This window comes from Thunnus maccoyii, chromosome 19 (assembly GCF_910596095.1).
Source record: "Thunnus maccoyii chromosome 19, fThuMac1.1, whole genome shotgun sequence".
NCBI classification, from domain to species: domain Eukaryota; kingdom Metazoa; phylum Chordata; class Actinopteri; order Scombriformes; family Scombridae; genus Thunnus; species Thunnus maccoyii.
Window position 1 is genome coordinate 25,004,155 of NC_056551.1, and position 24,710 is coordinate 25,028,864.

At 39.2% G+C, this 24,710-nt stretch overlaps 2 protein-coding genes across 3 annotated transcripts; one reads left to right on the top strand and one right to left on the bottom strand.

Annotated features, from left to right (window-relative positions):
- Positions 1 to 1,209: 1,209 nt before the first annotated feature.
- On the bottom strand, positions 1,210 to 10,022 carry ash2l (ash2 like, histone lysine methyltransferase complex subunit). Of its 2 annotated transcripts, XM_042396183.1 has the most exons (17): positions 9,938 to 10,022; positions 8,838 to 8,904; positions 8,554 to 8,699; positions 8,289 to 8,377; positions 8,078 to 8,172; positions 7,073 to 7,168; positions 6,859 to 6,954; positions 6,700 to 6,775; positions 6,522 to 6,539; positions 4,899 to 4,998; positions 4,242 to 4,459; positions 3,917 to 4,084; positions 2,464 to 2,657; positions 2,287 to 2,379; positions 2,105 to 2,203; positions 1,954 to 2,013; positions 1,210 to 1,869 (listed from the first exon to the last, which is right to left on the bottom strand). In XM_042396183.1, the coding sequence occupies exons 1-17, from the start codon at positions 9,994 to 9,996 to the stop codon at positions 1,762 to 1,764; spliced, it is 1,782 nt and encodes a 593-aa protein (XP_042252117.1). In that variant the 5' UTR covers positions 9,997 to 10,022; the 3' UTR covers positions 1,210 to 1,761. The 2 variants fall into 2 exon arrangements, with proteins under 2 accessions (XP_042252117.1, XP_042252118.1); XM_042396184.1 differs by lacking the exon at positions 6,522 to 6,539.
- Positions 10,023 to 17,323: 7,301 nt separating this feature from the next.
- On the top strand, positions 17,324 to 19,052 carry pnx (posterior neuron-specific homeobox). Its single transcript, XM_042395766.1, has 2 exons — positions 17,324 to 18,053; positions 18,485 to 19,052. Exons 1-2 carry the CDS (start codon positions 17,933 to 17,935, stop codon positions 18,943 to 18,945), a joined length of 582 nt encoding a protein of 193 aa, XP_042251700.1. The 5' UTR covers positions 17,324 to 17,932; the 3' UTR covers positions 18,946 to 19,052.
- Positions 19,053 to 24,710: the final 5,658 nt, after the last annotated feature.

The window sequence follows — 24,710 nt, forward strand, 5'->3', positions numbered from 1 at the left end:
TGTCGGTGTTAGTTTGATTGACAGCAGCTAGCAGGCTATGTTACACCTTACAAAGTAAAAAAAACTGCTGTAGCTACAAGTCATGGACAGACAGTGTGTTGTTAGCAGTGGTATTAAAGAGTAAAAACCAAACCAGCATCTAACAGGTCTGACGTAACATTTTCAGGTATGTTTACATGCTGTTCAATGAACTACAGCTGAGCAGCTAATTAGCTATCTAGCCTGCTAACTAGCGTTAGCCGTGCACTTTTCCACAGTGAATGTTTGTTTGGTGGCTTGTTCAACAAGCTAAGCTGCAGGACAATATGTGTGTTCATGTTTGTAAGTTAGATAAGAGGGAGACTTTAGCAGGAAAGCTAATGTGGGTTCAGAGTCTGTGGCTCTTGTGTTGAGTAGCCGGATGCAATCAGGCTCAGTGTGACCGTCTGCTCTGTGATGATAGAATGACACTTAAAAGATTTGATTTGCTGTATTGAAGGACTCCAATGATTTACAGAGCAGACATGTTGCTGTAGCAGACGAAGAAATGCAGTTTAATTTCAGTTGGACTTTAAAAACAAATTATGTCAGTGGCTTTTTGTTAAGTACTTGAATTTTGATATCGGTAGCACGGCACATGAAGCTATTTAACATTAATGTAACGCAGCTGTTCCCAACCTGGCGGTCGGAACCCAAGATATGAAGTTTGCCTGACTTTTTTTTCCTTGTTGAATATGTATACATTACTCTTTCATTTGAGTTGATTAATCAATTAGTTGTTCAACACAGCAACAATTTTGATGATTGATTTATTGTATAAGTTTGTAATTTTTTTTTTTTTTTAAGCAACAATGCAAAAAATGTAATTCACGTTCCTTTCTGGTTACAAATGTGAATATTTGCTGATTCTCTTCTTATATGTTAGTAAATTAAATGTTTGTTTGTGTTTTGTGCTGTTTTGTATGAACCTTCTTGTTGATGTGTTTTAATGTACATATATGTATTGTTGAGTTTTGTGTGTATTTTATGTTCATTAAAGGCCAGTCTAGGGACGAGCATCGCACACCAGGCTGTAAATGCTGTGTTATGTGGCATTACTTCATGCTATATATTTGTCCCTACACAAATAAACATTAAATAATGTTTAAATAATGTTATGATCATTCTTCAGTATTTCTGAATCTTTGTGTGAAATCCAGACTCCATTAATGAATTCAACTTCATCCGTGTTGCTTTTTTTTTTTTTTATTTAACCCAGAGTATAAAACAGTAAATAAGTGACACACATTGTAAAACAAATAAAATTAGCAAAAAGACAGAATATACTAAAGACTGCAGAACCACTTCCTGTCTACAGAAGAACTGTATGAATTAGTTACGTGGGTCTGTTTTGGCTGCAGAGCATTGTGGGCTTTAACATGATAACTGACATCAAGTGAGATATCTATGACTTCAAAATATACATATCTTAAAGCAGAGCACCAGAAATAAGATGATTTAGTCGTCCGACGTTCGGTGTGGAATGTCTGTTGATGCTACGCTAACAAATGATGATATGCTGCCATCCGTTATTAGCTTGTGTGATCATTTTTTAGCACAAAATCATGAGGTTTTAACTTCCTGTCTGGCAAAACTAACATCACAGGAGCTTTTTCGACCTACACTTTATTGCGGTGTGTGGAGCTTAGATTTTACTGTCTGAAGGCAGAGTAAAGTTTGGACTTGGGGGGGAAGGGGGAGTGGTGGGGGTTTCTGTGCACTGAAGTCAGTATCTTCATGTGTTCATCCTTCCCATGGAGGGCTACGTCGTCCGTCCACATCCGTCTCCACGTGGTACAACATATCAGCCAGTGTGTGTTCGATCACAGCTCCCCAGCCCATGTCACTCATCTGAAAAAACAATGAAACAACAGATCTGTGGAAGTCCCTGTCAAGTTTTTAACGTCTGGGAAAGGAAGAGGAAGAAGCTCTCACCGGCTGGTACTTTACATCCTTCGGAGGGTATTTGAAATTTGGCCCAAAATTGACTGACACCTTAAAAGAGAGACGGTAAACTTTAACAAACAAACAAACAAAAACTATAAGAAAGCACAAAAAGCGTCATTAATACAACAGATGTACTGACCGTGCAGCTCTTGTAGAGTGAGATGGCGGGGAAGTAAAGGCCTTCAAACAGGTTTTCAAAGGCGACACCTTGATTCACTCCGTTTTTATAGAAGATCATCTGAAAAAACAGGATCCGTGAGTTAACAGCAGCGAACTTTGTCAACATTTCTCACTGGATTTTATTTCGAGAGGTTTTCTAACCCTGCTGGGGCTCATGGACTTCAGGCTTTTCTCTGCTTTGTCCACATAGTCCTTTTCCTCAAAGTACAAGTAGCTCTTGAACTTAATTAGCGCCTGAGAAGAGAACACAGTAAAGATTAGATGTCAGAATAAAGATGTGTGGGCAGTCAGACGTTCTCATCATGTCTCAGGCGTTACCTTGTCCTTGTATGTATCCGGCAGAGCTTTGGAGGTCTCTGTGCCGTCGGGCAGCTCTATGAAGAAGCCCAGCGTGTCTCCCTGACCGTAGCCTGAGGAGTAATGTTTTCCTAATGACTGGTGGAAGCGCGTTCCCTTCTTACTACGCCACGAGTAGCTGAACTTGTCGTAACCCAGAGGAGCCTGCAGGTTACCTACAATATGAAAAGGGGGAAAAAATGTCTTAACATTTAAAGAATTACTGGAATGAGGAAAATATCAACACTGAGCCTAAACTATCAACTCAGAGTGAGTATGTATGCATGCAGAGAGTCTCATATTCAGGAAGCACCTGCGTTCAGCTGGAGTCAATTTACACCAAACATCATTTAAAAAATGACACATGAGTTCATCTATACTAGAGGGTGACATCAGTTAAGCAATCTAGTATTTACGTGAGAAGCAGGTGTTAAGTTGTCAGGATCAGGGTGGAATGATGGGAAAACTGCAGTGGACGAAGTCATATGTTATATTAATATGTCATCTGACAGATGTCGTATATTCTGCAGCCGTTTTCCACACTGTCATTATAGCCGGCTATCGGCTGTGATATCTTTTGAGTATTGAGCAAAATGTTTCTCACTTGGTCAGATTCTTCGTCTCGCACTTCTTCTTTGTTGATGTCGTGTTTGACTTCCTGATCTAAATCAGGAAGTTTTTCTACTTTGCATTTTATATAGGACAAAGTTCTTGTGTGGCTGTTTAACGCTCGTGCTTCAATAATTCTGACGTACTTGTTAAACGGGAAAAAGTCACTTTGGTGTTCAGCACAGAAACTCAGGTACTGTCAGACAATACACCCAGTGCCAGGATGTATAAAATAAGTTTTACCTGTTCTGCTCTTTACACATATTGAAGCTAGTATATAGAATCTTAATCTATAATCTATTCTTGATATAGATCAGGAATAATAAAAGTGACGAGATCAGATCAGTTGTGCAGAATCATACAAATCATGTAAATTCCTCTTTTATTATTTCAATTATTTAAAACTAAACATTAAAAAGTCGTCCACAACTATTCTGATATCTTTCATAGGAATATTCATATACTATTCATTGACATATAAATGAATGTACACGGAGGTGTTTCTGTTGTTTGCTGCATCTCTGAATGTGTCTGCAGATGATTTATGTATATTTTTGATTAATTTGCTGATTATTTTGTCGATAGAACAATTAATCATTTTGTCTATAAACAGCCCGAAAATGATGAAAAATGTAATGTAATGTAATTTCCTGGAGCCCAAGCTGAGGTCCTCACATGTCTCATTTTTCCATAAATAAAGGACTAAAACGATAATTCGATTATCAAGATAGCTGCCGATTAATTTTCTGTCGATTGGCTAATTGATTAATGGTTGCAGCTCTGTTGTGATCATATTGTTCCTAAAGAGGTGTGTGGAACTACTGACCGAGCGGTTGAGACCAGCCGAGCCGGGCCGCGGTGTCTGGAGGCATGTCCTCAACGGAGACCTCGAAGTACCAGGCGCCTTTCCGTACGCCGTGGGAGGCTCGCACCATGGAGTAACCCTTCTCACCCGTCACCGTCAGACGGTCGTCAGATATCTTCAACTGAGGCGCTGCAACATGAACATACTGTGTAGCAGCTTTGTACACAATCCTCTAAAGTATAAACATGACTTTAAAGAATAAGTAACTTCATTTGGACATTAAACTGTTTTATCTCTCCATTTCAAGGTTAAACAGGTTCTAGCCGTATTTTTGACCCTGGAGTACCTCTGTCATGTAAGGCCAGCAGCACCCTCTCGTACAGACAGGCCCGGTACAGATCACCAGGGATGGGTTTGCCAGCCCAGCAGTCCAGCTCCAGCTTCTCCGGGTCCGGAGCGTGGGGGTCCGGTTCTGCCAGGATGTAACGGTACCCGTCTTTGTTGAAGGGGTGCTCTAGCGGGTAACCGTGGGGAGGCAGGCGCTGGGCCGAGAACAGGGGGTCGCTGCAACGAGGGAGGAAGAGTACCTCACTGGGTTATACATCATCTGTTATTCCACACATTTGTATTCAGTGTCAAAACCTGGTGCCTACATTACCCACAATGCAACTCAACCGCCATCAGTCATGTCTGTGATTCAGGTGTGTTATGCTAGTAGCGGCTAATGTAGCCTGGGGCTGCTAGCCTCCAGCAGATATGAGGAGCTACAGAGGTCATTTTCAAACTTGTAGTCTTCAACCAACACTGACTCAAGTGACATCACTTGAGGCAGTTTAAGTGATACAAAGCTTGTAAAAATAGTGGAGTTCCTATTTGAGTTAAACCGGCACAACAGAATATTTGCTGTTAACATAAACTGAGTGTGTGTGTGTGTGTGTGTGTGTGTGTGTGTGCGCGTGTGTGTATGTGTGTGTGTGCGCGCATGTGTTTTCAGGTCTTTTACCTTCGGGTTCTCTTGGTTGCTCCTGCAGCTGTTCCCTCCTGTTGCTGCTGCTGTTTACGTTTAGCTCCTCTTCCTTTTCCTGGACCTGGAGCCAGAGCACCTTCAAACACACGACACAGGTTTTACTACTGACACACAATGACACAGTGACACAGACACACAGACACAGACACAGACACACACACATAGTCGGTGCCTCTTTAGCCACCAAGACCAGCAGTACTCTGGAGAGCAACTTTTAAAAAAAAACTGAATTTGGAGTCAGGAGAGACACTCTGCTGCTGTATCAACAAAACATTTAATGTCAGTCCTACAACAGTTGAGTCACATGATTTTACACCAGGTGGCATCGTTACTACCAGTAGGTGAACTGTGTTAATTGATCTTTACAGCTTCAAAACCTTATCAATGTTTTTATCTCCTGCTCCTGTTTACAGGTACATTTATTCAGATATACTTTAAGAATTGTCTTATCATAAGCTTTACAAACCAACACTGTAAAGACCGCCACTGAACACACACACACACACACTTACACACAGTGAAAGCAGGTTATTAGGCGTTCGGTGTACACGAGGAGACAGCAGGCACATAAAGGCAGGAATTAGTCCGCATGGCATTTTCCAAACACTATCAGCCTCTTACAAAACCTCTTCAATGTGACCCAGCCAGTAAAACTGATACTAATCAGATTCCTCACAAAAATATGACATGCAGTTATTCCTTCAGACAAAAAAAATTTGACTAATTAACTTCTACCAGTTTATTAAGAACTCAAAAAGCAAAGCGCTGGCTGACGACATTAAACTTCTCATTTTTAAGAAAAGCAGCTGATTAATTGTTGAATCTGTTTTTCTATTTTGTATGTAAAACCACATCTGATCACTAGAGCTTTTTTTTTTAAGCGAAAATGCAGATATCTTGTGAATGTGATATCTTGTAACTTTAAAATCCTTCGTAATCTTCAAAAACATCACTATCATCCTTCCTGACTACAACACTGAACACTTTTTAAACTTTTAAATTATTTAGCATGTGGCTGATGATGGTCTGACCCAAAAAACTACAAATGGAGAAGAAAGAGGAAGAAGAAGAGGAGGACGAGGCTAATTAGTATTGGATGAAAGCCGATGACAAAAATCAAAAAAATGGCGTTCTGCTCTCACACGTGTTCAGAGGACAGAGCGTCATTTCAGTGAGGAGATTTTTTTGGGGGGGGGGGGGGGGGGGGGGGGTTCAGAGCCCATTAGCAGCAAGCCAGAGACGAGGAAGATATGTTCACCGATCAAAAAAGGAGGGGGGGGGGGGGGGGGCAAAGCTTTTGGGAGAAGGGCGACGCACCAAACAGATGCAGAGAGCAGACATAGGGGGAGGGGAAGAGGGGGTAAGGGGGGGTCACAACTGGACGTGGATGAAGTTGCCCACAAGATGCTTATTGAGGATCAGTTTGGCTCGTGTTTTGGTTTGAGTTGTGGAGGGAGGGGGGTCGGGGGTGGGGTGGGGGGGGGTGGGGGGCAAACTGAAGTCTGATTGGAACCTCAAGGCCAACTTCTATCCAGAAGGGTTACAAGACAAAAAAAAACACACTGATCAGCCCCAGATGCCAAAATACCACATATTCACCTGAGAAAGAAGATCCACCTGGAACACAATGCACAGAATCACCATGGTCACATGACATTTAACACCGTCTCACGCTCAGTTTGGACTTTATACGGACATTATTTATGTCATATTTTCTCCCCTCTTTTGGCCTTTGTTGATATCAAATAGTTTATTTTTATGTGTTTTATATATTTACCGTTCAGCCCACCAGCAGTGGGAGTTGCAGTGGTTTGTTTCTGTGTGTCATATGAAGGTCCGATGTTTGCCAGGTCCTGCAGAGAAATAACTTTAATTATATATATATTCATGTAAACAAATTCTTCTGTCCTACATGTGACAGCAGGGAGGTACAAACCTGATCCAACAGGCCAAATTTGGGATATTCCTCCTCCGGGTCTTTACTGCCAGGATCAGGATGTTCCTTCACTAGGAAAACATCTCGCTCTTTACTCTGCAAAATAAACACAAGTACTATTAAACTACTGATAAAGAATAAAAGTAATAATGCTGATTTTATTATCTACTTAATTCTCTGTGTACGGGACTGTTTTTCCTCATCACAACATTACCATCGTCTTCACTATGTTGTTGGGCCAGGTGAGCTTCCCTGGTCTCTGACGAGTTGTCATACACTCCCAATACTTATCAATGAATGGTATGATATCCTGCCACAAAAATAAAAAAACAGACAAATATTTTCATAAGTTTTCACACAGTCAACTACAACACAACATGTTCACCTTCTTGACACTCTTTATATTTGCATAATTCCACCTGAGGTCACCTTTTTAAGCCACAAGGAGCAATGAAAATAAATAAATTGCACAGAAATTATAATGAAATTACATAGTGTGAGATGCACCAATCTGTTGTGAGTAGAGTGTGTCAAATCATCATGAGTGTGCAGATTTTTGTGTTTCATAACACAAGCCCTGTTTCATTAGCCGATATTTGTTTACATTTTTGCAAAGTGGCTGTTAAAAGTCATGTGAATCAGCTGTCAGCAGCTGCTGTTTGCAGCGTAACATGGATGTACACACGACTATCACTGGATCACTGTGATACTGAAGAAAACTTCTTAGGCAGGTTCTGAAGTGTCTTTGTTTATGATTTCTAAGTGGATTTATGGAGGTTTATTGGTGATGCACATCAAAGATGATGATATTCTCGGGAAATGTAAGTCACACTCAAAGAACTCAACTCCCTTGCGTCCCCCTGAGGAGGCACCTGTATCAGACCATGATAGCAATAATCTTAAATCTAGCTTTCTATATCTTGTGGTTTTTTAATGCCTTCCTTTTCATTCACATGAAGTTTTTATTATGATTCCAAACAAATTTCCTGCAGAAAAACACTGATTATTTTGGTAATTTAATAAAAATTGCATGAATCTCCTCTTTATGGTGGATTGCTCTTTATTTGTTGCAACTTCCTGACTATTGGTCAAGATTTGGCCTCAATTTTTGACATAATATCCACTAAATATCAAGTTAAGTTTATTTGAAAAGCCTAATATTGCACACAATTTATCACATAAGCACCATCACAAGTTTGTGTGACCGTGTTACGCTCACCTTGTCCTTGGGGAACATGGTCTTTGGGTGCTCGTCTTGTGTTCTGGACCGCCATGTCAGGTTTGCCAGGGCTGTGAGACACATCTCCTTCAGGTCTAAAAGACAAAACTTATCATCAGTTTGTGTGACCGCTACTGAAGATTAAGTGTCACAAAGTTTAAATCTACTCTTAATTTAATTTCAGGAGGTTTTTAACACACAAAACACCTACTCGCTTGTTTCCTGAGGAAGTATGTGTTGCCGCTGTGATGGCACACGTTGCAGTGAAACACATAATTGGTCATAAAGGGAAGACAGGTCCTGTAGAGAAAGACGAGGGTCAACCACTGTGTCTTGAAAACTGTCAGTAAACAGTACGAGTCAAAGGTTTGGACACACTCTCTCATTCAAGGGAACGAGAAGGTGTGTCCAAACTTCTGACTGGTGCTGTAGTTGCTGATATTTCACTGATCGTCATCATTTTTGAATATACGTACGCGGTGTCGATGCCAAACGTGTCTGCGGTGAACCACTTCATACACAGCGCACACTGCAGCTCCACCTCCCCCAGCTGCCTCCCGCTCTCCTCGTCTCCGGACCCAGTCAGAGCATCAGCAGCCTCTGAGCCTTCGCCAGCTGTTTCCTGTGACAAAGAGAGTCTCTTCATTAAAACAGCTCCTGTATGATCATTTGTAACAAAGTCATGGAGAGCATGTAGTGATGTAATTAACAATAAAATCAGCTGCATTGTCAGTTAAAAGGAAATTTAAAGCAAGGTTACCATTCCCTCTTTGCCGCTTGAAGATTCAGTATCCATGTTGGTGGGTATTTCCCCAAATGCTGCATCACTGGAAGTAAACAAGAAGATTAATCAGATAATTAACCAGCTATACACAGCTGTATAAAGGTTCTGTACAGTCAAAAATGATACAAGGTGTAATAATGTCCAAGTTTTCATATATTCCAGTTAGTTTGTAGGGTTGACAGAGACAATATTGGACACAAAATATTAAACAAAATTGATTTTTGTTCACAAAGGAGGTCAATCCACTTGACATAACTAACTCAGACTGCTGAAGCCTCATATAGGTTTCACATTTAAATGCATTTTTGCACAAAATGTGGATTTTAGCCTCCATCTCTTCCATTGAAAGCACATTTGAAGGATCTTTTAATAGCCAGTATGAAAAACCTCTTTCACTATTCATATGGACACCTGACTGTTGTTTTAAGACACACTTGAAAAATTTTGAACCTGTCCTTTAAACACAACTAAATATTGTGAGTTACAGGCTTTTGTGCACATTTTAAGTACTGTTTTAAGGTAGAATATACATTTGTATGGCAAAATACTGTTTATGTAACAAAGCAAATGTGGAAAATGTAGTATTTTGTTCATATTTTGACCAAATATGCAGTTTGCACTTACAGTATGCACTTAAACTCAGCATAAGGAGGTATGCTTTAATGTTAAGTGGCGTGTTTATGATGAAAAATACATATTGTTTAATTAAGTCAAGCTGAAACTGACATTTTATTCAAACGGAGTCCCGCTTTAAGATATTTGAACACCTGGTTGCTTAATTAGAAGTCCATAATAATACATAAGAAGTATCAAAATATTCCTTATATACTTAATACGTTTGACGATAAACAGAATAACTTTAAACTGTCAATTTTTAACTGTAAAGATGTTTTTCTCATTACAAAGAGCAACAGAGCTGTAACGTTATCTGGACGCGCTAACGGTAGCTAGCCAGCTTTCTAACAGCTTTTGCGGCTAGAAAACAGCGCATATGCGAGTTATATTTACACAGTTAATAACAAATATGTCCCGCAGCCTTGTGAAAGTAATGAATATTTAACATGAAGCAGACAAACCCCTCTCCGGTCTCCGGTTCGGTCGTTGCAGCACTGCCCGCCTCTCCCTCAGACGCCATGTTTCAAATCAATGAAAACAACAAACATCGCGAGAGACGGTTGAGAGAACAACTTCCGGGTTGCTGAAGCCGCGAAGCTCCACAGCGACGCCGCAGGTGAACCGCGGTACGACAGGTCAGGTTTTACAAAAACTGTCTGTAATACAGCGCTGACATCAGCTGTTTATACACAATAATAACTGTAATATGAGTCTGTCCTGCCTGCAGTAACTTCAAAATGAACTGAGCCAGTCTGGTTCCTCAGGGCTGAAACAATCTTAAAGACAACAATAATGATCCCTGACAGACTACAACGGATAAAAACGATGACACGACATATTCCTGGAAAATATCACATTTAAAAACATAACATGACCAGGGCTTTTTAAAGTTCTCAGATGCATTTTCCAAAACAGCTCATACGTGCAGCAAAACACTGTAGTAAACCTGCAAAACCTTTATTCATGTTTCAAAATTAAGTTATTGTGCCAATGAGTCATTGCCACCAAAATGACACGTTGCTTTTACATTGTGTAAAACCATGGTGGTTAAAATGTTAAGATGCTTTGTCAGAATGACATTGGACTCTGAGTTCCTCTGCTCCTTATTTCCAAACAGTCTTGTACCAAACTGTTCAACTGAGAAGAAACATTATCTATTTTGATCACAAAGACATATATAACAATTGTTTAACTTGTCATTGTCATTTGCATAAATGTGCTTAAACATTTGCAAATGATAACAAAGAATGAGAAATAGTATTTTTGTTGTATATAAGTAACAACATGTTGTGAAGAATTTCACAAGAATTGAGTCTTAGCAACTGAGAAAAACTATAAATTGTTAATTGTCTATAAAATGTCCTAAAATTGGGACAAATGCCTGTCACAAGTTCCAGAGTTCAAGGTGACGTCTACAAATATCTTGTTTTGTCTGACCAGCAAAAACTAAAGATATTCAGTTTTCTGTCATCCAAGACGAAGAAAACCAGGAGTTAATTTTTTGGGGGGAGACAGAGTCTTGTTAAATGGGGACATATATACGCAGTATAATGTACTCAGATAGAGATATAAAAAGTGTCAGTAGTTGTGTCAACTTTATAATAAGTCAGTGGTTCCCAACCAGGGGGTCGGGACCCCTGTAAGGGATCGCTGGATTAATCTAAGGGGTCATGAGATGTCAGGACAGAAAAGGATACAGAATAAAACATATTTCCAGCACAGAAAATAGATTTTTTTTCCAAACATTTCTCTATTTTTTGTGAATTACTGTATTTTATCTCCTCGAGACTCTTAAAGTTATTCAAATTAAACACAATAAGTCCTCTACTGTTTAACTAGTAGACGATGCAACGTGTGACGAGACCTCCCAGGTAGACTTTGCTTTATTTTAAAGTCGTGATGAAATGAAAAATGCCTTTTTAACACTTTTAGATCACATCCCCGGTCATAATGTGAACATATTTAACAATATGTGCCCAAAAAATACAAAAAAATCTATTTCTTTGTATTCTTGCATCAAATTCCAAGCATAATTTCTTCCTGTAAAAGGATTGAACCAACCAATTCCAACCAATAATATCACAACATCCACCCATCAAACAACTTTTAGTGGCACAGAGCAAAGATTCATTATGACTCTTCCACATATCAACGTTCAAATCAAAATCCTCCCAACGTAACGTCCCTGTTTCAGTCGGAAATACGTCACGATGTGGAAATTAGATGCTCTCGAAATGCTGTTTCATCTGGACTTTAAAGGGTCAGAGGCCAAAAACGTTTGGAACCACTGCTACAATATTCAACAAACACATTAAATGGAACTGATATGAAATGATCAGATTGTAGTCATTTTAAATGTGACTCTAAGAACAGGCCTTTGACTCTAGATATTTATAATGAAGCATAACCTCAAAGAGTCATTTGATGACAAGTTTCGTGTCTGAGAATGAACATAATTTACTTCAGAGTGACAGTTCACAACATTTTGGATAAATGTTCACTGTGGTGGAAACTGAATTAAAATGTCTCGGTCAGACAGAATCATAATGTTTAGGTGTAACGGTGGAAGTCTGGGTTTGCTCTGCGGAAGCTGAGTCGCTGTTTGGATTTGTAAGCAGATCCGCTCGTCGTTTCCTCTCAGGATGACGGATTGGTGGTCGGGATCTCTGCAGCTTCTGAAGCAGCCAGAAACAGCGGTTCTGGCTGAAACCTGAAAACGTAGTAGATTCCAAAGAATGAAAATCCATCTCAGACTCTGAATTTATGGCGCTGTGTGCTGTCACATGATGTGACAGCAGGAGAAGAACTCTGTGAGGGGTTTTTTTGCTGCCAAAATCTACATTCACAAGTCACAAGATTTCTGTTTAATTATTTGATTGTTCATGTAAGTTTTGGCCAGATGAAGCCCAGGAAGTTAACTGCTCTTTGAGGTTATGCTTCATTATAAATATGTAGAGTCAAAGGCCGTTTATTAGAGTCACATTTAAAATGACTACAATCTAATCATTTCATATCAGTTCTATTTAATATGTTTGTTGAATATTGTAGCAGTGGTTCCAAAGCTTTTTGGCCTCTGACTTCTTAATAAGTGGAAGTGTCATAATGAATCTTTGCTCTGTGCCGCTAAAAGTGATATTATTGTTTGAAATCGGTTGGTTCGAGCTTACGTGAGCACGTTATGTTTTGTTTTACAGGAAAAAATCATGCTTGGAATTTGATGCATTTTTTTGGCACATATTGTTAAATATGTTCACATTATTACCGAGGATGTGATCTAAAAGTGTTTAAAAAGGCATTTTTCATTTCATTGCAACTTTAAAATAAAGCAAAGTCTACCTGGGACGTCTCGTCACATTATTGTGTTTAATTTGAATAACTTTAACCCTCCTGTTGTCTTCCTGTTGACCATGCAGCTTTTGTCCTCCCGGGTCAATTTTGACTCCATATAAATTTTAATAAAACACCCCAAAATTCAATGAAAGCAGTGATCATTACTTTTACTTGCAAAGTGTGTGGTATGGAACCATCCATGTGATTTTCAGGCAATTAGATGAGAGAAATCCATATTTCTGATATAAAAAACATTTGAAAACGGGTCAAATTTGACCTGAGGACAAAAAGGAGGGTTAAGAGTCTCGAGGAGATAAAATACAGTAATTCACAAAAAAAAAAGCAAAAATTGGAGAAATGCTTGAAAAAAAAACCTATTTTGTGTGTCGGAAATATGTTTGGACATGTAATAGAGAGACCTACAGTTATAATCCTATAATCCATGACACCATCTGTATATGGAAACAGATGTTCAAATAATAAAACCCTCTTTTTACTCGTCTATAGTCAGATCTGCTGTAGATGAGAATAATTCAGTATGAGGTTTTTATGTTCATAGTTTCTAGCAACTGTTGTTAAATGTAAATTGCACCAAATGTGCTTGAAAAAGTAACTAAATGTAGACAGATTACATAATAATCATGGATTCGGTATTTATCACCGTCCTCACATTTATAACCAGCACCTGATCAGGGTTTTTTTTTTCTGATGTGCAAATGTCTTCTTCTCTTCTTTAACATCAGCTCTCTGTTTACAAAGTAAAGAACCATAATGAGAAGCTTTGTGGTGAGATGAGACCACCCCGACGTACGCTCAGACGGTTTGTGGGGTCGTTCCTGCACCAGTAAAGATGCGTTGAGCACAAAAGGCAAGTGTGCCGGCAGACGTGTCACAAAAGAGCAGGGGAATGCTAAGAGCACCCCTGGGTGATGCAATAAATGCCTTGAAGCCATTGTTTGGAAGATAATAGTCGTGTTTTCTCCTCCTCTTTCCTCCGGCAGTGGAGACACATCTGTGACGACGGGATGGTGGGAGGAAGTTATGAATACGTAAAGGAATTCATGAAACTTTTTTCTTTGATTATTTCTTAATAATATAACAGTCATCACATAATAATAATATATTTTAATAGATAATTGATTCTATTTCCTTCTCTTCATTAATAAACTTCTGAAACATAAACATTACAACAAAAAGTATCACATATTACCTGTTTAATCTGTTTCTTTTTTTTCCATATTTTCAGTTGTATTCAGTGGATTTTGACCTTTATTGTTTGTCTCATGTCATTTTTTCTATCAATTATTGATACGATGAGCATCTCAGGTTGGCTAACTTCCCTTTATACTCTCTTGCAGGACTGGGTTTAATGCATAATTGTCAATTTAGGATATTTGCTTTTCTATAACCTTTAGTTACAGTAATATGTTGCTGTATATAACATAAATTAAACAATATTTCATATAACATATTTCATTTAATAAATTAAGAACATATTTGCATATTTATCCCTGAATCATGTGTAACATTGTGTTTATTAGGAGGCAACAAAGCTGTTAGTTGCTCATTGAAGAGTTCATCCTTTCAAACATATTCACAAGATAAACATTGTTTGATTTGGGAGATTATTACAATGACTTCAGAGTGTCAGATTTTAATGAAGCAGGTCGAGCCTGAAATATTTTCGTTTACAAATGATCAATGAGAGGAATGATTGTTGATTCTGACAAAAGAGAAAGAAGGAAAGATTTACTATGTAAGTGTTTATCAGAACCAGTATCAGAAACAGGTTTACCGCCAATTTTCCTTGGTGTTGTGGTGCATAACAATCAAAATATATGCAAAAATCAAGGAAATAGAAATGTACAATAAAAATATAAAGGGTTTAGTTTTTCCTGATCTGAATCATATAGAGGGTGTCGTATGTTGTACAGATGGTGAAGCTCTTTGAGGCAAATTTGTGATTTGTGAGATAAAATCAACCTGTTTTTACTTTCATTTCTCTCAAAGGTTACAATGATATATGATTTATTAGTCATTTATTCTTTTTTGAGTCGATTTTATGACCTTGATGCTAAAGTCTGAGAGTCTGCTAATGTAAATGTAAAGTCTCCGTCCACTCAAAGACGTGTTTGTGCAGAATGATTCATCAGCTGAAGGAGGAAAAGTTTCTCTGTTTTCACCTTAAATCTCAGTTTAACACGTGAGCAGGATTTGTGACATCACAACTAGTTTGGAGCCAATCGTGGTCCAGTATTCAACCGACACAAGTGTGATGTAGAAACTTGAAACAATGATCCACACCGACTGAAAACATGACGCTGTTATTAGTCTTTAAAGCCGTTTCTAAACAAACTAACGTGACCAAACTCTTCATGATGAAGGAACATGTCACCCAGTGCAGCTGTATGACTCCCTGATGTGGTTTTAATAGTTTTTGTACAACAAAAAGGAAGAAGATATATCAGACTTTAGATACACACACAATACTTGTTAGTAGATCAGTTCATTGTTGGTTTGGATCCAAACAATAATACAAATAAGAAAAATATTCTCTCTCTTATCCCACCTGCTCCAACTTACAGTATCTCTCCTCATCATTTCTTCATCTGAATCGATGTGTTTCTCCTCTTCCTGTCACACAAAGCCGCCGGGTCAGCGAGGGTCAAGCCTACCGGTGACATCTGCTAATTGTCCTGATGGGCCGGCCGCTCGTGTCTTTTCAATACCAGTTGCTCTGTAGGTGTCTGTAGCTGGGAGCAAACCAGCAGCTGCCACCTTCATGACTCACCTCCACATGATCATTTAACCCCCCCCCGACTCTGAAACCCTCCCTCCCTTTGTGAGGAACGGTCACTCTGGGTATTAGGAGACTATAACTGATAATGTGGATTTAAAGATTCGACTGTTACGGGTCTTTTAATGTTAATGAAGCTAAAACTGTGGATGCAGCCGGTTAAACATGAACACATGTGGAGGAAAGTTATTTTTAGTCCTTTTAGATGTGCATTTTGTATATTGAAGATCTATTTCTTGTCACAGAAAACAGTTTAATTCTCTATAAAGCTCAAAATAATCCTTGTTAATGCTCTAAATCATCTCTCTGGCTCTTACTATTTGTACAGTTTTTACTTCATCTTGTTTCCTTAAAAACATCCAGTTTCTTTATGTAGTTTTAAGGTTGGAAAATGTATTTTATTCAACTTTGTCTGATAGTATCGTACATGTTCTGTATTAGCTGTTACAGCATTTTAATTGAAGCTTTATGATGTTAACGCTGAGTGAAATAATCAAAACATCTTTTTATGGCTGCACCAGTCCTCCAAAATGAAATGTTCTTGATGTCTTGTGGAACATTTTATACACTTTAACCCCCAAAATTGACATATTTGTTATCTTTGGGATCTACAGTAGAATTTAATAAAGTCCTGAGAGTTGGAATAAACTGTGGTTGACAGTAAGGTCACAGTTTGCTTGATGAAATGGTTCATCAGGGAGGGAAAACATCAAATATCTCTTTTTGCTTCAGCTGTTTGTCTTTTCTTTCTTTTCTTTTTTCAATCACTTCAGTGTATACCTAAAAAACAAGATTTTTTACACAAAAAAGGAGAAGGGAGAAGAAAAAACCTTATAATACCTGCCCTCTTCTTAAAATAATAACATTAATAGTTGAGATGGATGGATGGAAGGACGGATGGATGGATGGATGGATGGATGGATGGAAGGATGGATGGATGGATGGATGGATGGAAGGACGGATGGATGGATGGAAAGATAGATGGACGGATGGATGGATGGATGGATGGATGGAAGGATGGATGGATGGATGGATGGATGGAAAGATAGATGGATGGATGGATGGATGGATGGAAAGATGGATGGAAAGATGGATGGATGGAAGGACGGATGGATGGATGGAAAGATAGATGGACGGATGGATGGATGGATGGATGGAAAGATAGATGGATGGATGAAAAGATAGATGGATGGATGGATGGATGGAAAGATAGATGGATGGATGGAAGGACGGATGGATGGATGGAAGGATGGATGGATGGCTGGAAAGATAGATGGATGGATGGAAGGACGGAAGGATAGATGGATGGAAGGACAGATCGATGGATGGAAGGACGGATGGATAGATGGATGGAAGGAACGATGGATGGAAGGAAGGATGGATGGATGGATGGATGGATGGAAGGAAGGATGGATCCACCTGCATGAATATAAACACTCCACAGTCACATAAAGACATTAAATTGTTGCTTTTCTTTATGTTTGGTTGTAATATAACCACAACTTTAGTGCTGAACTCTTGTCAATAATTGTAAATGTATGAAGTAACCAAAGCTCAGAGTGACTCTTTAAACTATTTGTTTTGTCACTTTAAACATTCATAAAACCAAATATATTCAGTTTTAATTAACTTAATGACAGAAAAACTGAAAATTTGTGAAGCTGGAACCAACAATGAATTGATTAGTCCGGTCATTGTTTCAGCAGTGATTCACTGAAGAGGTTATGTGTAAAATTATTAACCTTTTATCTGATTTTCCTTCTGTGTGTCTCCGCCAGCAGAGCTGAGCTGCTGCAGTGATCAGATGGTCAACAGCTCTCATAAAGTTGTAAGTGGGCTTCTAATTAAACCAAAGCTCACTCAACATGACAAACGGCGCTATGGAAACTGGCACACAGGAGACAAAAAGGCGCAGACTTTCCCTTTGATGAGTCCATCAATTAGCATCACAACCGGCGTTCACGTGTCCTACCAGCGTAAAATCTCACATTTGCAAATAATGACAAGCTAAAGCACAATAAGGAACACGGAGGATGAGAAAGGGGGCACATTTTAACCAGATGCCCGGCAATAAATAACAGGCTCGATGCCCCCCAGCTGAGAGCGCATCATTTACATTTTTGGGGGGTCTCACGGGGCCGGAGCGTGTCCGCACAGGAAGCACAGAGGCTGCTGATTGTTCCTGAAAGACGCATCGCTTCGTTTGGGTCACTTTTTGAATGAAATGTAAATGTGGCGGCGTGTGCAGAAGCCGCATATATAAACCCCCAGAGGAGCGCAGGCAGGGACACTGATACCTGCGTCCTCATCGGCCCCACAGCGAGCTGACATGCAGCCAGTTGCAGCCAAACTACCGCTTATCCACAGAACACCGTTTTCTGTGGAGGATATTCTGGACCCCACAAAATTTACAAGGAAAATTATCAGTGCAGATGATGCAGCAGCTGCAGGTAAGAATCAAACTGTTTCAAGCTTAAAAAACAACCTGTTTGTGTTGCTGTTAGTCAAATCCTGCTCTCAAATGCAATTTTGAGTTATTTGTGCTTGTTGTAGCGTATTAAACAGATATTTCATCACATTTCTGAGGGAAATATTGTACTTTTTACTCCACTTATCTAGATTTTACGTACAAAATGATGCATTTTATAGACGATAGGTCCAAATATAAAGTAATTTAGTTTCACCATGACCTGCTACAACATTAAAGCTGTAATATTCAGCCTGATAATGTAACATTGACTGCTGTATAAACATCTATACAACCTTTGAATGCAGGACTTTTACTTATGTGGAGTATTTTTATAGATTTAGCTTTTCTCAGCTGTTAATTTACTTGTATGAGTTTATGAATTGATTCATTCATGACTTTGTTTTCTTTTAGGAGCTTCTACTGTCAGAGATGAACTCAGAGAGAAGCAGCATCCTCCTCCAGCAGGTGGAAGCCCGGAGGAGGCAGCTTCAGGTCCGGAGAAGCGTCAGGGGTCAAAGGGCAAAAGCAGACGGATCCGCACCGCCTTCTCCTTGGAGCAGCTGCAGATGCTGGAGCACAGCTTCCAGAGGTGCCACTACCTGTCGGTGCTGGAGCGGCACGCCATCGCCTCGGCCCTCCGCCTCTCCGAGACTCAGGTCAAGATCTGGTTTCAGAACAGACGCACTAAGTGGAAGAAGGAGCGGCAGTTGGGGAGGGAGGCGGAGGAGGAGCAGCAGCAGCAGTTTGGCTTCGCATCACATCCTGCAGTCTGCTCGTCTCTGACCTACAGTCCTCTTTACTGCCAGCAGCGCACGCCACTCCAGCTGTTTGCACCTCTGCCTCTGGTGCCTTTTCACCATTATTACACATGATGCACTGAGAACATTACGGACCAACATGTACTGAAGCAAAACTATTATTAACACTTACAGGAGAGCTGTTAATGTGCCAAACAGGACTGAGTTTAAATAATGAAAATGGATAAAAATGCTAAATATTTTCTAATGTAATTATGCTATAACTTATTTTGATAAACATTTATACTGAAAATCTTCTTGTTTGTTCTTTGCTGCTTAAAATACATTGAGAGTGAGTCTGTTTGACCTTCACATAATGCCAGAAACACCTTTTAAATCAGAATATAAGCATGTGTATGAATCTCTACACAAACACATCTTTCAATATTTATTCCTAAACTGTGATTTTCCATTTGTGGCTGTGTGGTGGAAAATCTTCAGATGAGCCAATAAATCTTCAAGTCTCCCACAAGATATGTGTTCCAAAAAAAAATCAAAAAGATCCAAACTCAAAGAAACACACTGAAACAAGCAGAGTTCAATGTAAAAGCATCAACTGCAATACAAGTAAAGCGAAGCTTCGTCCATGGATGAAAAACCTAATGCAAGATCACAAAACATCGTCTTATATACTCTTCATAACTCCTCCTAGTGAGGGCTCCTCCTCATTTCACTAAATCTCAGGGTTTTCTTCCATTGTCGCTAAGTCTCATCTCTCCATCACTTCCAGTAAAACTCCTCCCATAATGACATCATTCGTGACCTTGAACACTTTGGCAACGATCCAAATATGATTCAATTTAGAAACAATGGAGTCTCACACCTCTCTACAACTGAAAACAAAAAGAATACCGGTGGCCTTTAATAATCAAAAGTTACAGGCAAATCATTCAAATATCGTACGTGCTCATCGGCCGGTAATCAAATATCGTGATCGCTGACCCGTCCGTGACTCTAAATGACATCACTCTGCACGCTGCCCCCGTGCTGACACCGACACGACTGTTTACACAAGGAAATTATTCTTCCACAGCCTCGAGATAACGTTGTGCAGTTACAGCTTCATGCTCAAATCATGGGGATGTATTATGATGTAAAATTATGACTTTGGTCAATGTTTTTGCTTTAATAGTCACAAGAAATAATAGACACACGTTCATGTTATGATTTAATGAGGTGAAAGGAACCTGACAGGGTTCTTCCTGCTGATAGGACAATGTTGGCTGTTTGGTGAACAGAAAATACACCTTCTTGATCCAGGTAGAATATATTGGATATTAGTATTTTGTCAAGTGTAAGCTGGATAGGGTGCAAGTAGGAGATAATAACATGTAGGCATAGAAATACAGGTTTATTGTATTTCTTATACTTTTTACTTCTCATGCAAAGACATTGTGCAGAAAATGTGTTAGTTTTATGACTAAAAAGCAGCCGATTCCTGAGGTTTCAGTCAGGATGAGAAACTAGAAAATTAAGACTGAGGGTCACACAAGACTCAGAGTCTACAGACATGTTAGCAGCTCTGTGAAGCACAGCAGCTAAATGCTAACATTCAGCATTGTTACGACCTCAAATATCTAGGGGGAACACAAGGAGTAACATAATCAGGTGACTGAAAGCCCTTTGTAAAAATGGTAAGAAAAAGGCCACTAAAACAATTGCAAAGTATAACAGGGAGAACCATTTATTAACAAAAAGGATTATTAACAGATAAACCGACTGATATAGTAAAAAAAAAAAAAAAAAAAAGGAAGTAACTTATGCATCAGGGTCTCCAAGGCCAAAACAATAAACAAAATCCCACTCTAACTAGAAAAGAAAAGAAAAGTCTCACTTGGGCTACAGAATGGGGCAAAAAGACAACGCTACGCTCCCTGGCTAGCCACAAAACGGGAGAAAAAAGGAGAGCAAAATAAAAAGGCAGAAAACCCCTACAAGGCTTCCTGAAAACCATCTACAAGTTACACAGAGCTCTATCAACAGCAACACAGAATATGAACAGCAAAAACTCGACAGCACCAGCCCAACCAGCAGCCTAGTGGCAAAACAGGCAGAAGCACTGGTTCGGGGGGGTGGGGGGGTTGATATACAGCTCCACTGATGATCAGATGCAGTTCAGGTGCAGGCAATCCAAGCAGGCAGAAAGCTCCCCCCCCCCCCCAAAAAAAGAGGCTGGGAGAAAAGTCAGTGAACGTAACAAGCATGCTAAGATGTTCACAGTTATGATGCTAACATGCTGATGTTTAGTAGGTGTGATGTCTACCATGTTTAGCATCTTAGATTAGCATGTTAGGGTGCAGCTGAGGCTGATGGGAATGTCATTAGTGGGGCTGCAACTAACAACTATTTTCATTATTGATTAACCTCCTGATTATTTTTTTGATCAATCAATAATTGTTTGATCTGTAAAACCTCAGAAAATAGTTAAAAAAGCATCATACTTTCCTAAACTCAAAGTGACGTCATTAAATGTCTTGTTTTGTCCGTCTAACAGTCCGAAATAGATATTCTATAATGTAAGACAAGGAAAAGCAGCAAATTCTCACATTTAAAAACCTGAAACCATCAAACGTTTGGTATTTTTGCTTGAAAATTGACTAAAACTATTAATCGAATATCAAAATAGTTGCTGATTAATTTTTGGCCGATCAACAGATCAATTACTTGACTGATCTGATCTGCAGCTCTAGTCATCAGTTTAGGAAGAATTTAGTTATAAACCAAAATATCTGACCTGACAATGGCGCTAAATAAAAAGTTAAGGGATCACCAAAGTTATTACGGTTCATCCTGAGGTGAACATGAACGTCTGAAACAAATTTAATGTTAATCTGTCCAACGATTGTTGTGATATTTCACACATAAATCACAAATGTCGACCTCAGAAAGGTATCTGATCAGGTGGTGCTGGAGGGAAAATCAGAGGATCGCCAGAATCTTTATGGTTTATCATTTGGGCACCATGAACATCTGTACAAAACTGTGTGTCAGTTCATCCAGTAGATGTTGAAATATTTCACAAGAGTGTGTGTGTGTGTGTGTGTGTGTGTGTTTGTTACCCCACTGGGATCTTAAACACTGACCCTGTAGTCCAGTAGTCCTCATGGGGACCAAAGCCTGGTCTTAATGAGACAAAACATCATTTGTGAGGTTCTGGTTAGGCTGTCTACAATGAAAGGAAGTCAATGAGTCATTACAATGTCCTAACAAGGATAGTTGCGCAAACCTGTGTGTGTTTGTGTTTGTGTGTGTAAGAGAAATAGTAATGACCAGATGGTCTGCAGTGGACATCCCACCTGGTTCAAACTCCTTCCAACACTTTTTTGGCCAAGTTAAACTCATACTAAAAGTATTTCAAAAGAACATCTCTCTCTGCTTTAATCTTTGTTCTCGAAGTCTCTCTTCCGCACACACTCACACACACACACACACACACACACACACACATATGCAAACACAAGCCTGAGCACATCTGTATGTAATTTAGCACATAATCTTATCCTCAGATGTCAGAGGAATCTCAACTCTTCAACATGTCCATCCATTATGTTGGATAAGACAAATCAATGAAGTATTTAGTTTTAATAAATCATTAAAAAAAAAGGATCATTCATATTTTGAGATTGTGAAACGGTTTGTGAATGTGTAATAAAGTTTTGCAGCTGTAGAAATATTTTGTGCATGTGTGAAAAAGTTTAATTTGCACACGTGTCAAAATGTAGAAGGCAAACCAGTCGCTCGGCAGTGTTACATACATACTGTCGCTCTGCTGTAGCATGTTGATTTAATAATGTAAGCATTGCTAGGCAACCGTTAAAACATGCGTCTGAGAGAAACTGCCCTGAGCTCATTGCATCCCCAGATGGATCAGCAGTTGACGTAATTGTATGATTATAATGTGTTGAGCTGCCTTATTTCTAACATCTCTTTTAATATATCCCGTCTTCTTTGTGCCAATAATTAAATAAGTCACTTTGTGTATAGTTGCTAAATACATCCATGAGAAGCAGCTCTGTATTAGCAGACATATCTGCAGCTTTGTGTGACCTTATAATAGCACACATTTGCTGGTTAAGTTGTCATCCTCATATTTCACATACTGAAAGAGGCCAAAGACTAAACTTTTTAAATTCATTTATTCGCACAGTAAAACAAAGCAGCATAAACACAACAACAAAAGAGAAGAAATAAACTGTGCAGGTGAGATTTATAACCAGTAGAGGCTTATTGAAGGAATCTCACCTCATTACGTTTCATAAGCAAATACAAAAAGTCATGTGATCCGCAAAAAGCAACCCGAGAATCAAAAAGCAAACATAAAGTAAACAGCAAAAATCAAACAAAGACATAAAATAAATAAAATATAATGAGGGTGTGTGTATGCGCGCTTACTGAAGCACACTTGTGTTAAGTCAACTCCTTATGACAGACAGAGAGAGAGAAGCCAATTATTATCAGATATGATCAGTTTGAATAGTCAAGTTTGGTTTATCAGACAAGTCCTGAGCTTATATTTTAAATTCTTGAGAGAAATAAACTGAAATGCAATTTTGATGTAACTGTTCCACAGCTGAGCCCCCAAATAGATCTAATAGAAAACTGACAGAGTCCAGTACGGATCACTGGGAGGTGTAAACAGCACAATGTGATTTAGCCAAGTAGAAATTGTTCCTGGATCAACATCCACATTGTGGTCCTGGATCAACATTGTGATCAACCAATCACAGCCCTCTGACATCATCAGTGTGCTGCTCCTGTCATTCTCTCACAATGTTGATCCAGGACCGCAATGTGGATGTTGATCCAGGAACACGTTCTACTTGGCTAAATCACGTTGTGCGGTGTAAACATTTGTCTCGTATTACAGTTGTGAACATCTTGTGGTCCTCTAAGTTCTTGAAAGAAAAAGAGAGAACCACACAGTAAAAAGAAGACCACCAATTTCCACGATCCAATTGATCCTGAACAGCGGCTGGCAGCACACACACACACACACCTGATCACAGGTGATCACCGGTGATCAGCCTTTTGACTGGATCCGCAGATATTCAGGGCACAGCCTCAAAACGCTGCAACATACAGACAAGATCATGATCAATAGTTGTCCTGTGATCAGTCTGTGTTTAACTTCTCTGCTGGAGCTGATAGTATCAGTGTTTCCAGGCTGTGTTGTTTGCGTGTACGGTGGCTCTGAGTGGTCAAAAAACTCTGTAAAGGCTTTTGACGGATGCTAAAAAAAAACCGCGGAAAATCGAACCTGCTTCGAAAACTTTAATGACGGACGAAACTGTCGGAGTCGGTGTGTAAACGTGATTGACACAACGTCACGTCGTATTTATTTTTTTAACGTGCGACAATTTCGGAAGAAAAAAACAGACCTGGTGTGCAAAGACCTTCACTGCTTGATGACTCCATTTTGAATTTTCGCAATGAATATAGTAATAAAACGCATCGGACTCAGTGTGCGTAACGATTTTTGTCAGATGACGGATTAAAAAAACGCATACAACAAAAACGGACTTGGTGTGCAAAGACCATTAGGCTGGAAAAAATGCTTTACAGGGCAAGAGCAGACTTGTTCAGAGGGCCGTGGTGATAAAATGAGTGTTATCAGGGTCTAGGATGCCACAACTTTGATCCAGAATAATAATAATAAGTTTATTTAGTATTGCACCTTTCACAGAAATAAAGTTCACAAAGTGTTTCACAGGAATAAAAACTTAAAATTAAGACCATAAAAACATACATACAACAAAAACATATGCCACAAGTTAAAGTTAACATAAGAACAAAACACACCTCAAGAAGAAACGAACGAACGAACGATCATTACACGTAAC

Coding starts and splice junctions, on each gene's coding strand:
- ash2l (XM_042396183.1), bottom strand. CDS start 9,996: ATGGCGTCTGAGGGAGAGGCGGGCAGTGCTGCAACGACCGAACCGGAG. Junction 4,085..4,241: donor GCTGGCCTTACATGACAGAG/GTACTCCAGGGT, acceptor TTCATGTTGCAG/CGCCTCAGTTGAAGATATCT. Junction 2,658..3,916: donor CGGCTGGTCTCAACCGCTCG/GTCAGTAGTTCC, acceptor TTCATATTGTAG/GTAACCTGCAGGCTCCTCTG.
- pnx (XM_042395766.1), top strand. CDS start 17,933: ATGCAGCCAGTTGCAGCCAAACTACCGCTTATCCACAGAACACCGTTT. Junction 18,054..18,484: donor AGATGATGCAGCAGCTGCAG/GTAAGAATCAAA, acceptor GTTTTCTTTTAG/GAGCTTCTACTGTCAGAGAT.